This window comes from Chenopodium album, chromosome 16 (assembly GCF_948465745.1).
Source record: "Chenopodium album chromosome 16, dcCheAlbu1.1, whole genome shotgun sequence".
Lineage (NCBI taxonomy): Eukaryota > Viridiplantae > Streptophyta > Magnoliopsida > Caryophyllales > Amaranthaceae > Chenopodium > Chenopodium album.
Genome location: NC_137849.1, coordinates 4450131 through 4468650, shown reverse-complemented (window position 1 = coordinate 4468650; position 18520 = coordinate 4450131). Strand labels below are relative to the sequence as shown.

Sequence of the window (18520 nt, the reverse complement as noted above, 5' to 3'; positions counted from 1 at the left end):
GGTTTTCCATGTATGGAAGATCAGCAGCGGCCATTGTTACAAATTTGTTGTTTTCAGTGCTGCAAAATTTAACAACATTTTGCTTGTTAATTAAGCTATTAGCCTTTTTTTTTTTTTTTTTTTTTTAAAAAAAAAAAAGACAATTAAGCTATAAGCAGTATTAGACTAGTAGTAGTAATTAATTGCCTTGAACGTATAGTTGTAATATGATCACCTAAATTATAGTACTAATTTCATTATGAAAATTTTCGTCTTCCCAAATTTCTTTTTCTTTTTGTTTGTTTAATTATTTTTTGTCAAATTCTATGTTCTTAAAGTTTTCTTCATTCTGTTTTAGGAGTCAAGTAACAGCCTAACAAATAAGAACTCTCTTGGTCAAAGGAAGGTCTAGAAACACATACAAATTCTGTTATATAAAACTAGTTTTGTGATCCGTGCGATGCTCGGGTTGTTTATTGAATTTTAAGATAAATTCTTAATCTATATATCAAATTTTAAAATATATCATTGATACAAAATTAGTTAGAAATTGATGTGTTTTTGTTACGATTTGCTATCTAGTAGGCATGTAATGACTATTATTAATAATAATGTTGGTGAAAATGTTTGATTTAATACATTAAAAAAATAAAATTAGCAAAAAATAAATTAAATAAAATAAATGTTCAAACCCCGTTGGGTTGACCTAAACCCAAAACTTTGGGCAAAAGTTGAACATTTCTTGACTCGTAACCTGAAATGATCCAATCCGAAATGACTCATGACCCGACCCTAATTGATAGGTCTATATAGTAATGAAATTCTACTACGTAGTAGATTGTGAAGTATATTATTTTAACCGATTAGTATATATTATAAATAGATGTTTTATGCTATGAACTACTTCCTTCGCTCCAAAAAAATATTATGATATAAAAACTAAATTTATATATAATTTTTTAGAATTATAAATATTGGTATTTTATCGAAAATAAAACTTTAAATTAATAATTTTATCCTAAAATTCTATCCAAATGAATTCTAAACTAACTTTTTTATCTTATGAAATCTATTTAAATCTATCAAACGTGGCGCGACACTTGGCGAAAAGTTGGAATGTCAAGTATCGCTGCCTCGTGACCTGGCTAAAAGTTTAACTTTATATATTAGTTATATGATAACTAAGGCCCTGTTCTTTGGAGCTGCTTTGCTCTGTCCTGCTCTGCTCTGCTTAAAAATAATACTTAATATTGAATTATTATAATAATAATTAACATTTAATAATAATAAATATTAAATTATTATTATAATAATAATAATTAATATTTAATAATAATAATAAATAATTAATATTTAATAATAATAAAAAAAATAATTAATATTTAATAATAATAATATTATTAAAAATTAATATTTATTATTAATAATAATAAATAATTAATATTTAATAATTATAATAATAATAATAATAATAATTAATATTTAATAATTATAATATTAGTAATAATAATAGTAATAATAATAATGATAATAATAGTAATATTAATACTTATTATTAATAATATTAATTATAATAATAATAATAATTGATTTTTTATAATAAAAATTAATATTTAAAGATAATAAATAATATTTAAAGATAATACGGAGTACTAATTATTAATTTTTAATAATAATAATAATAATAAAAATAATAATTAAATAATATTTAATAATAATAATAATTATTATAATAATATTTAATGATTATAATAATAATGTGATAATATTAATAATAGTAGTAGTAGTAGTAGTAGTAGTAGTAGTAGTAGTAGTAATAATAATAATAATAATAATAATAATAATAATAATAATAATAATAATAATAATAATGAAATCTGCTCTGTTCTGCTCGGCTCGGCTCTGCTCTGCCCAGAAGCTCAAAAGAACAGGGGCTAAGACAATAATCTTTGTTGGATAAAAGCCTAAAAAGGGGAAAATTAGCCTATTTGTTATTTTTATCTTATTTTTGTTTTTTTTTTCGAAGACTAACTCCGTGATACATTAGTTGGGGAAAATATTAATTAGTACTCCGTATATGGTACGTAAATTACTAATTTTAAGATAATCCACATTTATCATATAAAATGACTATAAACTCATAAAACCAAAAACAGAATACTAGCAATGAAATGGAGATGAAACCGATAAGCTGAATGAAATTGAAAAGATAGTAGATGAAACTAATTAATAAGGCGTTGAAGTTGATAAGATAGCTAGTAAATAAGTTCTTTTGTAGAATTGCCTGCCTGTCTAAGGGGTAGAAATGTTTTAATAAATAACTTTTACAAATTTTTTTTGTGCAAACTTTTTTAAATTATAAAAAAAGGTAAAAAGTAGATTATATATATATATATATATATAATTAAAAAAAATAAAAAATCCCTAAATTTAGATGGTACTTGATCACAAACAAAAAATAAAAATAAAAATAAAAAGAAAGAAAGAAAGTTCCTTAAATTTTAATGGTACTACTTGATCACCAAAAAAAATTGATTATTCTAAATTTAGATGATACTTGATTACCAAAAATTTTAAAAAACAAAATAAAATAATCCTCTATATTAACAATAGTAAGAAAATGTTTCAAAAAAATAAAAAATCTATAATTATAATTAAAGAAAAAACCGCTTACATCACCTGTGTACACATGTCATTTTATCATTAAAAAATTTCCCTCCAATTTGCTTATGACATCATCAATTTTTTTTTTTCTATTTTTGTCTTTCGAAATTCAAAATTGGAAAAAATAATTCTTAAAAATAAATAAAAGTGTGAACATCAATTAATCAAAAACATATTAATGATTTTTCTCTTTTCAAAAACACTCTCTTATTGATTTTTTTTTTTCTAATTAAATCGTGCATCGCACGAGTACTAATCTAGTAAAAATAAAAAAATCCACAACCCATCAAATTGTAGTCGGATATTAAAATATGCTGTTTTGAGATGAGGTCATCTAAATTTAGTAATAATAAAAAAGAATAAAACTTAATATTGTTTAACTTTGATCATTCTACATTTAGAGTTTGGCTAACCAAGGCAATCTTTTAGCTCTATTAGTTAATGGAAGAGCTAGAAGGGTACTCATATAGTATTATGGAGGAGAAAATATAGGACAATTATGACTAATTTTTGTCAAGACCATATCCGATCAAAATGCATGACAAAATGAGGCATTCATTGTATATTTGTATTCTTCAAGCTTAATTTGGAGAGACATTCATTATAGGTCAGGGAAATCTAAGGAGGGGGTGGGGGGGGGGGGATTTGGATATTTGACAAGGCCTAACGATGTTCCACCAAAAACTGATTAGTCTAGTTATGAGAAGATCAGAGTAGCTCCTCAACCTTATAAGACGGTTAATGTCTCTCATTAATACTAATTTGGGTTAACACCATGTGCACAACATGATATTCAACTAGTTTGTTAATTGTTGATATTCAAGCCTATTTCACATGCGTTGAATGAGTCATTGAGTGAGATAATTTTAAACTTAATGTAATACAGAATAGTTATTTACATGCAATCGTTTTGAGTTTGGTTAGACGTGTTTCGTGGTTTAATAATGTAATGTTCTGATGAATTTTTTCAATTTAAAAAAATTTGCGCCTAGGTAGATCTCAGTTTATTAGCAATTTTGTAAACTCTCCCGATCAAGAACATGGTAATTGCTTACTCAAAAACAATACAATATATATCATTATGCTATAAGATGTACGAAATATTAAACAACATTACACGAAAATTTCAAATATATAGATGCAACACACGTACGTACCCCTAACTAGTATTCGAAAGAACCGAGAGAGATTATTAGGATGCTGAAATGTACTTAAATCTTGAGGGATGTAATTGGTCTTTCACCTTTGGGGTGATACTGAAAGAAAATCTTCCCATATCCTTTAATAGTCTTGTACAAAGGAGGTTGATTTTCATTCACCAATTTCTTTAACGGTCCAATTTCCATCTCTGAACATGGAGAACAGAACATTGCAATAGATAGCCTTTCTTTCTCTGAGTTTGCAACCACTCTGTGGACTGCACTTTTGAATATCCCATTACTCATTATCTACAAAATTACAAAATTTATTTATTAAAAAAATGAAAGACTTACTAGTACGTTAGTTGTACTATTTAGTTAACAATAAAATTGTACATTACTTTAGTCTTACCCGTTAGTTCATGATTAATTATTATACGTCTATACATTATATTAAAATTAATACAAGATCATAGAAATAGAATATATGATTTTAAAATTTCACAATGACTAGCTAGTTACAAGTTTAATTTTATTGACTAGTAGTTTACATTTTAATAAAGTTTAAATCAATTAGCATCTTTAAACAAAAACGTACCTCCATTTGATCACCAACGTTAACAAAGAGAGCATTAGGGATAATGGGGACTTTAAACCAGTTATCATCTTTGAGAACTTGAAGGCCTTCAACTTGTTTATCTTGCAAGAGGATTGTCATGGCGGATGCATCCGAATGTGTTCTCGAGGCGCAAACTAGCTCAGGAAATGGACACTGAGGGTAATAGTTTATTCTTGCTTGTATTCTCACGCTTTCACCATATTCCTCAAGGAAGCTATTATCTTCTAAACCTAAGCATCGTGCTATTGCTTGAACTATTGTTTCATTCACTTCTTTAACTTTCATGGTGAATTCATGCAAAGTTCCCCTGAAATTCATAGTATTAATTAGCTAGCTAGGAAGGATGTGAAGCATATGAACTTGCATGAGAATGTGAAAATTTTAAGGTACAGCAACCTGTACCTTGCTTGCTACAATCAAAAACGCGGGAAGAACATCTAGCTATTTTACAAAGAACATGTAGCTGTTTTTGTAAAGAACATCCAATTTTATGGTTTTTTTTATTTTTTTTTTATTTTTTACATATTTAAAGAACATCTGTAATATTAATAAAGAACTTGAAAATATTATGTAATGAACATTATTTATACATATCCACCATAATTTTAAGACAAAATTCAAAAAACAATACACAATAAGCAATGAACATTATATCACTCTTTTTTGGTGCAATATGTTTCTTTTACTTTAGGTATATGTTCTTTACATTTTAATAGTATATTCTTTTCATTACAGTTGTACGTTCTTTACATTTGTATAGTATGTTATTTCCGAGAAATAGATGTATGATGCAAGGTACTCACGCCTGTATGAGAATGAGGTATTTGATATTTTGATCGTAAGGGATGAGGAATGAAGATTTTGTAAATGACTAAATTGAATAATTACTTTGGTTTATGTAACTGACCCCACTTATGGGATTAAGGCTTTTGATCGATTGAATTAGAAAAAGAAAAAAAAAAAAAAAAAAAAGCAACTTTCCTAAAATCAACATAATTCTTACCGTGCAACCTAAACCTAAGCTAAATCAAACGTCAAAACCAATATAATATAATGAACTATAATATAGAAATTAAGGAGAAAAAAAAGGGTTTCTAACCTAAAATCAGAAGGATTTTGAGGCCAAAAAACTAGTCTTCGTAGATCTTCAGGATAGACATTAAGATACAAACGATCATTCCAATTATGAGGTACATTTTGAGACAAAACGGTGTCGTTTCCATAGCCTTCAGGGTCATTGGGTGCCCTTAAATACTTCATCCTCTCCTCTGCAGGAAGTACAAAGAATTCTTTGCTATTTTCACGTATTTTATCCAGCAATGATTTCATTATTCCATGATTTATGAGCTGCAATATTATGAATATAAAGTTTAAGATAATCATGAATAACAAAATTTTGGTTGAGTTTATACTAATTAAATAAAGTTTTGAAAAACTTGTAAAAAGAACATTTTATGTAACGGGGTAATCGGTGGCGGATATAGAATATTTAGTGTAGAGGGGCACTAAATAGAAAAATCAAAAAATGCTTGTGTGAAGGTTTGAACCTAAGACATTTTGCATAAACTAAATGTATTACCACTATGATAAAGCTAAATTAATGTTATTTATTATATTAAAATTGGATTTAACCTATAAATTTATACCTAAATTAAAGAAAAAAAATATATATATATATATATATATATATATATATATTTTTTGGGGTGGGGGGGATGGGGGCGGTGCTACCCAGTACCCTTAACAGGTCTGCCCCTGAGGGTAATTGTTTTACGAAAAATGACTTTTACAAAAAATTGGCACTTTAGTTTAGGACCTAAAACTCTAATAGTACATTCGTTGATCGATACTTTTATATTTATAACTAAACGTTACAATTAATTCAATGACTAACCTTTAAAATGGAGTAAAAGTTTTACCCAGTGTATAATCTATCCACGCCGCTATTAATAAAAATAAAAAAAAATAATAAGTAAAGTTTAATTAAAAAAAAAAAAATGTAATAAGAACCTGAAAGGAGCCCCAGGAAACAAGAGCAGAATGAAGTTTTCTGAGCTCCTCCGCAGCCTCCACCTCGGACGACAACAGGAGAGACATGTCAATGACAGGGCAGTCCATCCAAGGAAGAGCCGGGGGATCGGCTGCGAGGCTTCCGTTGCTGGATACCCTAGTAAACATTTCCGGTACATCTTCGCCGGCGGTTTTTAAGATATCTACAACAGGCATGGAAGGTTGTTCTGGTGTTACTTGTACATTCTTGGTAACTTTGTATGAAGACATGCTCATAATTTTAGGATTTAGTTAATTTGGTTGTGAATTGAATTATTATTATTATTGGTATTAATAGTTAACAGTGGATTTCTTATTGATTTCCTATAAATCTAGAATGTTAGACTTCAAAGTAAATAATTGGATTATACAGAGTATTGAAAAGGAAAAGTGAGCTTATTTTCACAAAAGTTGAATTTGTGGTTTTAATTTAAGATAGTGATCAATTTTAGTGAGCTTTACCGTTGATTTTCTAAGGCTGACTTGTATATTGGTAATATTTTCGTTATATTTTTGTGGGAGCACGTAGATTTAAAATACTAGTAGCTTTCCTACAGTCAAAAAAAAAAAAAAAAAAAGAAAGGAAAAGAAGAAGAAGAAGAATTATCGAATTGTCTAACTCGCATACTTACATGTATCTCAACATGTAATTTTCATTTGTAATTGAGATAAGAGGCTAGATTTTTTGGAGAAATTCTACATGGTGGTCTTCAGATTTCAATTTTTCTACATGAAATGCAAACTTTTTCCAACTCTCTCTAGTGGCACCTAAGTTTTGAAAAATTAACCAAAGTGTCATTTTTTAGGTTTATGGATAACTTTTAAGTTTTTGGTTAGCCATAATTAATTTTAAAAAATCAAGTAAATTTTTTTTTAAAAAAAAAAAGAAAGAAAAAAAAAAAGAAACCATCTGCCAATCTCCATTGCCACCACCACCACGGCGGAACCCTAACCCCAACCAGCCGCCGCTGCCCAGATCTCCCACAGCCGCATCCCAGACTGTCCACACCAGCCACCTCAGCCATTCCCTTTCCCGGCCAACCACACAACCTCCCTCACCGAAATCGCGAATGAACTCCCACCAAATCTCCCTCACCGAACCGCGAACAAACTCCCACCAACCTCCCCCACTGGAACCGCGAACAAATTCCTAAAGCCCCTACCCAAACCCGAAACCCTGGGAGTGGTTTGGGCTATGGGGTTTCGCGTTTGGGACGGGGGTTTTAGGTTTGGGGTCGCCGGCTCGCGGTGGAGGAAGGGGAGGGGTTTCATTCCGGTTAGGGGGAAGTGGAGGTTGGTTGAATTAGGGAAGGGAAAAGGAGTGGTTGGGGTTGGGTTGATTGGTCGGCTGACCGACACAAGGGGGAGAGGTCTGGGCCGGCGTGTCTGGGTTGTGGGGTTAGGGTTCCGGCGAGTTGGTGGTGGCTGGGTTGGTTGGGGTGTTTTTTTTTTAATTTTTAATTTTTTTTTATTGTTTATAAAATAATTTTTTAATAAAAAATAATCAAAGGTTAACCATTTTTATCATAAAGGTTAGCCATATGAAAAAAATAGGTCATTATGCTTTATTTTGCAAAACCAAGGTACCACTTGATAGAATTGGAAAAAAGTTTGTCTTCCACATAGAATTTCTTAATCCTGAAGACCATCATAACCATAACACTAACGAAGTAATCTTATGATGGCTGACCACACGGTGTGACCAGCCATATATAAGAATTTGAGGGTAAAAAAAACCCTAATGGCTAGTGCCCTATATAGGAATGATAGGATATATAATTTGTACTCCCTCCGTCCCATAATATAGTTCTTGTTTGTGTTTTTTCACGGTTTTTAAAAAATAAGAGGATGGATAAAGTACATTAATAAAAGTGAAAAATACAATCATAGACAAAAGTTAGAGAGAGAAAGTGGAAAAAAGTATAAGGTATGTGCAAAATTCAATGGTAAATTAGGAAGTAAAATGAATAAAGTTAAAAAAGTGAGGGTATAATAGTCTTTACATACTATTTAAAAATAGAAACATGAGCAATATTTTAATCGTTTAAAATAAAGAAACAAGAATTATATTACGAGGCGGAGAAAACCGTATCATGCGTGATACCAAAAGAAGATTCATTGTCTTATGTGTGAGACTTCAAAAGTTGAAGTCCTTTTAAGTTACGAATTCAAAGCATTGAAAAGACAAAGTATGGAACAAGATGTACAAATCAACGTGGTCTGTTTCTATAATTTTAGTGGTCTCTAATTTTAGTGGTCTGTTTCTATAATTTTAGTGGTCACATCTCTTTGAACTAAAAACGTTGAATGAAGTATATCCAAATCTTGACAATTCCAACTGAATTTTATGAATTTAGACTTTTACTATGTACTTTCTCCCAAAATTGCAAAGTGACGACAAATTTACTTAAAAAGTTGTATGAGACAACGAATCGAGAATGTGCCAAATTGTTATATTCATGTATTTGGATTCTTAGCCCTTCCCCGATTAATTCTTGTTTGATTTTGTTAAATTCGTTTTCGTTATTGTTAATTGTCAATTATAGATGCCGTATGACTTTATTTAATGAAATTTAATGTCCTTTGAGACTTCTTTCAAAAAAAAAAATCATGTATTGAAAGACAATAAAGTACAGTAGTTAGAAGCTATGGTTGTAACTGATAGATTATAACACATATTTCTGGGCCTTAACTATCAGTTTAAACTTTTGGTTGAGATGATTCTCTAACAGGGTATCAAGAGCCAGCATAACACAAAGGTCACGAGTTCAAATTCCATCTATCCCCCACTTTCAAGTGGAATATTAAGCGTCTTGTGTGAGAGAGCACAAATGCGAGATAGAATATAAAGCATATTAGTGGGCCAACCAACAGCTTAAGCTTTTGGTTGAGTTAGTCCACTAACACTAACTAGATAGTTCGCAATTGATAAAAAAAAAAGTATGTAAAAGAAGTAAAGATAAAGTGAATCAAACATAGACCGTTATCATTGTTACTGATAGAGTATAAAACATATTCCTAGACCTCAACTATCAGCTTAAACTTTTGGTTGAGTTGGTCCTCTAACATAGTATCGGAGTCATCGTGACACCAAAGTCACGGATTCGAATCTCATCCACCCCCCCCCCCCCTTTGAAGTGGAATATTAAGCGCTGGGTATGAGGATGACCCATGCTACATCCACACTTCTAGCCCAAACGGACTCTCGTGTGAGGGGGCGTGATAGAGTATAAAACATATTCCTAGACCTCAACCATCAACTTAAAGTCTTTTTTTATTGATTAAGTGAGCCCAGCCCCTAGCACCGAAGCAACTAATGGGCAGAATAGATCACAGGCGGACCGTGGGCCTGTTCAATCAGCCACGGCCCACCTGCGGTCTACCCATTCAGTGAGCCCAAGTCCTAGCTCTCCTCCTAGCCCGCCTCCTTCTTCTGCTCCCAGCCCAATTCCGTTGTCTCCCCAAATGCAAGCCCGTGCTAAGCACGGGATATTTAAGCCCAAAGTTCCATTCAATCTTTCGGTACAAGATATCTCCCCTTTACCCAAAAGTCCCAAGCTAGCCTTACATGACTTGAATTGGAATGCGGCAATGCATGATGAATTTAATGCACTCACCTAGCAACATACATGGGATCTTGTTCCACGACTGGACGGGGTAAATATCATTTGATGTATGTGGCTATATAAGCATAAATACAGAGATAATGGTGATTTGGAGTGACATAAGGCTTTGATACTATGTAAGAGGACCATCTCAACCAAAAGTTTAAAGTGATGATTAAGGCTCAGGAATATATTTTTATAATTTATCAGTTACATTATATACAAATATATAAAAGCAAAGTTAGTGTAATTAATCATTTTATATTATGACATAAGAAAACATGCAAGGGTAGCAAGGAGAGAAAGGAGTGTATCACTTGTTCCAAAATCAAACATATCGATTTGTTTTCGAAATAAGCCAATTTTACTTGATGAACACAGACGTCGTACCAAAGATTTACACTCGAATATAATAATTCGAAGCAAAAGATCTTTTACTTCTCTAATTGTTGTTTTGTTGACTCCTAATCTTATCTCCCCTTAAGAAATTCTATCTTTGAGAGCGCATGCGTTAATCTCCTCAATAAAAAAAAAAAAAAAAATTAATTGCCATCGATTTCCTCCGTCAAAAGATGAAGAAAGTGCCAGTAAATTTAACTGTGACCATATTATTTCATTAATTAGTAGCGGTCTTCAATTCCCATAATTATTCCAATGCTTTAATGTAACCTTTGTTTTTCCGTTGTTCCAATTGCTTTTTCATTAGGATCTTGCTAATAAATATCTTCGGGACGTTTTAAAAGTATTTAACATATTACTTAAAATACTACCTCCGGTTCTTATTACTCGCAACAAAGGAATACTTAATGTCTCACAAATAATACCTTTTTTGTTGCGAGTAATAAGAACCGGAGGTAGTAGTATTAATTTGAAAATTAAATGTATGATAAAATCTCGCGTCGATCGATGTAATTAATATTCTTTTTAATTTAATCATTCTATTTTTAGCTGTCTTATCCAACGCCCTCGGAGCGTTCATTACTTTTTACCATTATGTCTTACCATATATATCTAACATCTTCTATTACTAAATAATTACATCATTTGCTTTTTTTACAATCTTTGAGGCATTTATTTAACGGACAGTTTTCAAATGATCACAATAAAATTGTGGTCATTGTATTAAATTAAATCACGAGCATTCATTTTTATTGACTAATGTGTACCTTTGATATGATTTATTTTTATTTTATATTTTAAAAAATTTGACAACAAAAAAATCAAAAAAAAAAAAAAATTCACATACTTATCGGTTTCTTTTCAGTATCTTCTTTCATTACTTCTCTTCAATCTGATTATAACAATTGGCTTCAAGTCCAACCATTCAAATAGAGTTGCTTGAATTCAAGATTGCTTTAATTTTTTGCTTGATTACAGATTTACAGGTACTTGATGGCTTGATGCGGCAATATTGAAAAGATACAGACATACAATATAGTTTGGTCTTTAAAAATACTTTAACTGCAAGTAATTTAAATAGAAAACTGGTTTGTAAAAGTACAATGAAGATTAAATTATTTGTATCCACTTCAAAACAATGAAGAAAGATTGAAGAGAAGTTAAGGGGAAAAAAAATACTGCTTAAACAAAGAAGAAACTGAAAAAGAACGTGGTAGGTTTTTTTATTTTATTATTTTAACAAATAAAATAAAAAGTAAAATATGTCAACGGTTTACATTAGTTAATAAAAATAAACGGATTTGATTTAATACAATGACCACAATTTTATTGTGGTCACTCAAAAGTCATCCTTATTTAACATCAAATATCTTTGATTATATTGTGCAATTGTGCAAAGGTTATAGCTTTTATTGATTTACTTTTTTTGAAAATTTATAATGTGGCATTTCTAATAGGATCCATATGGTACCTTTTTTGAGAAAGAGATTAGATAACATAACATGTCTATCTTATTGGATTTCAAATTATATTACAATTAGATTAATTCCCGTGCGATGCACGGATATAACAAAAGAATTTATAATTGTGTAAATTTCAAACACATATCAGTTGAAATATGTAAAATCTTTGTATTACATACGGTATTATTAACATAAACCAAACTACAAAAATTAAAATACTATAAACAAAAGAAAATTCACGTCAACAATAAAAATTAGCGAACTTTGTAATTAGATGGGATAATCACATATATAAAAGGTTGATATTTGTTTTTCTTAAGATTTTTAAAAGGTTCTTAAAAGAAAAAGTAATGAAAATTGAAAATTAAAAAGTTTATTGTACTGCATTAAAATACTTTGCAATCAATAGTTTTTTTTTAAAAAAAAATATGAAAGGAAAAAAAAAAGTTAATCCGAAAAAAAAATAAAGGTGAAGTTGACACGTGTACAATTTGAAAAAAAAAGGTGATGTCAGCGATTGTTCCTTTAGTAATATTTATAAATAGCTAATTTGGCCGTTTACCTCTTCTAATCACCTTCTTAATTAGAAAACGTGTATATGAGATATGTTGCACCCATTAAATAACGTAGGAACTAGGAAGTGATAATGGGAGACTAATCATATCTCAATTTTGTTTTGCAATAGGATAATTAATACTTTAAATTAATACACATTGAATAACAAATTATTATAACCAACTTATTAATATTTACTTTAATCTGTTGTTTTAAAGTAAATTGATATGTTTCTTTTATCACCTTTGATGTGAAAATTCAGTAGTTAATATCTTTACTTATCAATAAGCTAACTAACAATTATAAAATGTTTATAGTTTGAAAATATACGTTTAAATAATTTAACCTAACAAGATCCCATACTTCTATGATGTATCTTACTAATAACTTAATAAAACACAAAATTAAAGTTAGCAAAATGTAGTGTATTTGTGAATAGGAGGGAAATTCTAAACGTGTCATCAACTAATTAATAAACAACGTAGGATATATGTTATTAAAGTTCGTTTACAAATGCATGTTGAGCTTTAATAAGCAACAATACTCCCAGTCCTTTACCTCATTTTACATTTTACATTTCACATTTAACTATCTTTTATAATATATTATCAGAGCCAATAACCTAATAAGGCAATTAATTAAAATAATATGACAAAGAAATTAATTGTATTAATACAGAGTAATACATATATTCCGTGCATTAACATGTATTAATATGCTCATCTTATGACAAAACAAAACGAAGGGGTCTAATTCTGTGAGTTGGAGATAATAACCGATTATTATGCATAGCATATATGCTTTTTGATTGGTCAAAACTTTTGTGCTTATGGTACAAAGAATTTAAATCTTTTCATCATATTTTACTCTTATTGCTTTACTCAAGAAATGCGAGCACCTAAAATAGTGCCACGTTGGTGCGTTACACTGCCTATAAATTGCGAAGGATTTTGGATACCATCATATCTAACTTAACACTACTAGCTACTAGCCCAACAAGTGAGAAAAGGAAAGAGAAAAAACTTAGATCATATTTTTCGTTAGGAAAATGGAGAAGGTTAATGAAATTAGGAATGGTCAAAGAGCTGAGGGTGCGGCTTGCATCCTAGCAATTGGGAGGGCTAACCCACCCAATTTTGTACTTCAATCCGAGTATCCGGATTACTATTTTAGGGTTACCAATAGTGAAAATATGGTTCAAATCAAAGATAAATTCAAGCGCATTTGTAAGTTTTTTACTCTGATTTCTTTTTGTGTATGAGTAATTCTTGTGCAGTGGTACACAGGATTACTACGTATATATATGAGTAGTTCTCACCAAATAATATAAGCTTGATCGATGAAGATATATATTGGAAAACTCTCCTTAAGTTTCTTGTTTATGAGCTGAGATTGCCCTTAATTTATAATTTCCATAACTATCATTCATTGACCATTGTACATATATATGTACAACTAACTAATACATACGTTGTGAGAGATGTCTGCTCAATATGATTGTTCTCCTTGCCATAATTTTTTTTTTTTTTTTGTTTTTTTTTAAAAAAAAGAAAAGTGAATATAAAGAAGAAAAAATACTTTCTTGTTTTCTTTCTTTTAGGAGAGTTTCTACTACTACTCTTTCCTTTGAAAATTTGTTATAACTTTCAAAAACTACATAGAAACTGGTTGACTAACATGACTGAAATCTGATTTCTAATGTTCATTCTTTTCATGATAATAATAAAAATAAAGATATGCATAAGTTGCATAAAAGGAGTTTGAAGTGAAAATTTTTAGTATTTTAAAAAATTAAATAATATTTTAAAAAATTAAATAATAATATAACATTAATCAACCAAGTATTTATTGGCATAAATCCATAAACTAATTAATAATAATTCATGATATATACGTAATCTTTGTAATGTTTTTTTGTAGCTCTGAAGATAGCATACTTGGAACATCATAAATGTTAATTTATTATGAATCTCTTTGATTTGTTATATATTAATGAGAGGTGACTTGTTAAGTCACATGGTGATAATTTGATGTCATTTGTATTTTTTGAAGCACACCAAGAATCATTTTGAATAGTATGGTTACAATTTAAGCATGTTGTATTGGTCAAATTAGATACTTTTCAATATAACATGCATGCATTAATGTATCATAATATGACTTGAAATAATATAGACTGAGAGTCACACAGATTAGTCATCGCAAACTACTTAGATTCATCTGGTAATTGAATATTCTTTATCAATCCCTAGTATATAAGGCTAATTAAGTAGCGTAACGATATTTATTTGGTCCTAAAATTGTAATTAACATGCATGAAAATGTACGTGAATTTTATTCAGGTGAAAAGTCCATGATAAGAAAACGTCACTTTTTCTTGACCGAGGAGATTTTGAAGGAGAATCCAAGCATGTTAACTTATGGAGAAGTATCACAGGATGCTCGCCGTGAAATGACCGTCGACTACCTTCCGAAACTCGGTAAGGAGGCCGCGCTTAAGGCCATCAAAGAATGGGGGCAACCTAAGTCCAAGATCACCCACCTTATCGTGTACAACACGTTGGCTCTATCCATGCCCGGGGCTGACTATGAGCTAGCCAAGGCCCTTGAACTAGACCCCTCGGTACATAGGACCGTCATGTACCTTGTAGGTTGTCATGCAGGGCCCCATATCCTCCGCCATGCCAAGGACATAGCGGAGAATAATAAAGGGGCCCGTATATTAATAGTCTGTGCTGAGATCACAGCTGTTAATTTTCATGGTCCTTCTGAAACCCAAATTGACTCTTTAGTAGGGCAGGCACTTTTTGGTGATGGAGCGGCTGCTATCGTTGTAGGAGCCGAGCCAGATTACAGTATCGAAAGGCCGTGTTTCCAACTCATATCGGGCACACAAAGGACTATACCTAACACTAATGGTGCGGCCTACTCCGAGATCATTAACATGGGACAAACGTTCCACCTACGTAAGGACCTCCCTTGTTTGATCTCGGACTACATTGAGGAAAGTCTTGTCAATATTTTTAAGCCTATTGGGATCAATGATTGGAACTCGATTTTTTGGATCGCGCACAATGGTGGTCCAGCCGTCCTTAATAGCATTGAGTCCGAGCTCAAACTCGATAAAGACAAGCTCAAAGTCACAAGACATGTACTAAGTGAGTATGGTAACATGTCTAGTGTTGGTGTGTTGTTTATGATGGATGAAATGAGAAAGAAGTCGCTCCAAGATGGGAAATCGACGACCGGGTTAGGGTGTGAATGGGGTGTTATGTTCGGGTTTGGTCCCGGACTCACCATTGAAGCCCTTGCTCTTAGGAGTGTTCCCCTGCTCGATTAAGTATACTACGGAGTATAATTCAATCAACAGTGATATCAATCTTTGCTTAGTGATTTCAAGTGTTTTTATTATGTTTGGATTTGGTTTTGAATAATAATATGAGTACGAATCTTTGTGATTGTAGTTTGGACGATGTATTATAAGCATTGTCAAGCATGTAATGTATGTAATGTTGTCTAGTACTTCAATAAGAATAATGACTAAAATGTTTTTTTTGTTGGAGTAACTTTTGTATACATCTGATACTGTATATTGGGGGTCACTTTTATTAAATTTACGATCACTTTTATAATTTTTTGGGTAACTTTTATCAATAAAGTATAAATATTTCATAACTTTTATTATGTCAGGGTAACTTTTATTCATATTAGGGTAACTTTTGCTCATTTTAGGGTAACTTTATAACGGATGTACAATAAGTACATCCGATTTATTTAAAAGTTTGTCCTTTTTTTTTTAATCTTAGTATGCTTCATCCATTTTAAATTAGTTGACATGTTTTAATTTGTAACATTATTCACAAATTACTTTGACTAAATAATGTGATTTATAAATAAGAAAAGATAGATAAGATAGTAACGTGAAATCTTGTTAGCCCTCTTTATATATCTGTATTTTGAAAATATCAGCTATAATTTTAACTTATTCCTTTAACTTATTGCTAAGTAAAGATATTTACGATTGAAACATTCATGATACTCCTTTGTGATTATCTCATATGCAGGAAAGTTCTCAAGTACTTTTTTGATCAAATGAGACAATTTCACTGAAATGAAGAGAGCAACTAACATTGTATATATATGGAAAACAAAAATCAGTAAAGAGTGAATTCGATACTATATATTAAAAGGTGCCGCGTGACACTGTTTAAAATATATGCACAATGCCACGTCATTATCCAAGGTATATGCGCCACGTAAACTTGTCACTTTATTTAACAATATAAATTATGTTTTTCAGATCATCAGCTAGATTCGAACTTGTAACCTCCAACACATAAAAATTATATATTTACCATCTCAACCAACTTTGATTAATATTTTAAATTTTACATAATTAACATTATATATTCTTTTCATTTATGAAGTAAATTAGAGGTTACATACTTATAGAATTTATTTATTTTTCACAAGATTAGAAAAAGAAAAAAAAATAAAATAATAACATCCAAGGCAACGCCCTAACCACACACTAACTATACAAATAGTCGAATATAATTATCAAATTGAAGAAGTACAAACTAGCATTTTAGGACATCGCCTGAACCACACACTAGTTTTGTGATTCGCAAACTTAATTATTATACGGTAGCATTGGTCAACAATTAGAATCGTATGGTCTTCACTTAAGCAAGAACGATGAGCTGAAGCGTTGACTTCAATTCAACCTTCTTTGCTTACTTCCATTTACTATCTAGAACACTAGAACTTTCAAAAACATCAATTTTTTACAGGGGAAAATTCATTAACTTAAACAATTAATTTTTGTCCTTTAATACATAATGAAGTCGACTGATAATTTCTTCGTAATTCACTAGATACGACTTTTAAATTTGGTCCCAAAGATGACACAAGATGTAGCATGTGCCAATGTTGAAAATTTGATGTGGTGCACTAAAATAATTAATAACCTCTCAGAAATATGAAAGTACATTTTTACTTCATAAATTCGTAAAATTTCTTAGTGCAACCTGTATTTAGTAAAATCTATAAATTTGTTGAAACTCGTTGATCAGAATGATTAGTTTATTACCTATATTTTAACCATCGATATTAGAATTATTATGATCAAGTATAACCAAGCTATTGATATGAACTCGCTTGTAAAATTAAATTGACATGAGCTTGATATCTTAAATACAGTTGATGATGTAAATAACTCACTAATGATATTTAGAGACATGAACTTGATCACCAAATATCCATTTCAATGATAATTGTTAGTTATAGATACTTAATTTGCTTTCATGTCAATAAATTCATTGTTTAGTGGCCAACGATTGTTTAAAGTTTATTTTATGAACAAAATTAGATCAATAATAGCAATTGGGCTATATATCAAGTCCTTTTTTCTAATGTTAGAGAACCACAAGGATAGGTAATGAGAAACAATCTCAAAATCTCTTGAAATTGAGAGACAAGTTCTAATTATTTGATCTATCCTTCACTCTCGATTCGTGTATTTTTAACACTATACACAAATATTAAATTAAGGATTGATATATAGTAGCATCTAGCCATCTACCAAATCAAGAAGTTTCCGTTCAAATCCTTCCACTCTCACTTTATACGCCTAATAATTTAGAATAATAAGTTTCCGAAAAGGACTTGAGAATAAAGAAAAGGTGGATATAACACGAGGAAGCCAATTGAAAGCAACTCGTGGTCAAGTAATAAAGTCGTTAATACTAATTATTTAATTGCTGACTTTTACAAGTCTTTTTTTTTTGGGTGAAAGAGAGGGTTATAAAGCCCAATCCCCAAATAATATCGATCAAAATGGGCTAACACATCAAATCAAGTAGCACAAGATTGGTCTTATAACCCAAACGATGACAAATAATTGGATAAGGCCCATAATCAGTCAAAGAATAAAACTAGAATTACTAAGCTGGACACCCCATAACGATTAGAGTAGCTTTGAATATCATCGTATTCATGGCCTAAGGCAATCTTGCACATAGGAATTAACCGTTGTATATCCTATAT

The 18520-nt window shown here is 30.5% G+C and overlaps 2 protein-coding genes across 2 annotated transcripts; one reads left to right on the top strand and one right to left on the bottom strand.

The window, feature by feature from the left end:
* Positions 1 to 3690: 3690 nt before the first annotated feature.
* On the bottom strand, positions 3691 to 7923 carry LOC145584720 (jasmonate-induced oxygenase 4-like). The gene is made up of 4 exons (XM_081641525.1): positions 6412 to 7923; positions 5501 to 5748; positions 4381 to 4708; positions 3691 to 4091 (listed from the first exon to the last, which is right to left on the bottom strand). Exons 1-4 carry the CDS (start codon positions 6685 to 6687, stop codon positions 3855 to 3857), a joined length of 1089 nt encoding a protein of 362 aa, XP_081497651.1. The 5' UTR covers positions 6688 to 7923; the 3' UTR covers positions 3691 to 3854.
* A 5542-nt stretch (positions 7924 to 13465) lies between these two features.
* Positions 13466 to 15972, top strand: LOC145584718 (chalcone synthase 2-like). The gene is made up of 2 exons (XM_081641524.1): positions 13466 to 13698; positions 14815 to 15972. Exons 1-2 carry the CDS (start codon positions 13521 to 13523, stop codon positions 15810 to 15812), a joined length of 1176 nt encoding a protein of 391 aa, XP_081497650.1. The 5' UTR covers positions 13466 to 13520; the 3' UTR covers positions 15813 to 15972.
* Positions 15973 to 18520: the final 2548 nt, after the last annotated feature.

What these genes read in the sequence shown, in the direction of transcription:
- LOC145584720 (XM_081641525.1), bottom strand. Translation starts at nt 6,687, where the DNA reads ATGAGCATGTCTTCATACAAAGTTACCAAGAATGTACAAGTAACACCA. An exon ending in TTTCCTGGGGCTCCTTTCAG is followed by an intron (nt 5,749 to 6,411) that starts GTTCTTATTACA and finishes ATAATATTGCAG; the next exon opens with CTCATAAATCATGGAATAAT. An exon ending in ACGTTGGTGATCAAATGGAG is followed by an intron (nt 4,092 to 4,380) that starts GTACGTTTTTGT and finishes GTAATTTTGTAG; the next exon opens with ATAATGAGTAATGGGATATT.
- LOC145584718 (XM_081641524.1), top strand. Translation starts at nt 13,521, where the DNA reads ATGGAGAAGGTTAATGAAATTAGGAATGGTCAAAGAGCTGAGGGTGCG. An exon ending in AGATAAATTCAAGCGCATTT is followed by an intron (nt 13,699 to 14,814) that starts GTAAGTTTTTTA and finishes AATTTTATTCAG; the next exon opens with GTGAAAAGTCCATGATAAGA.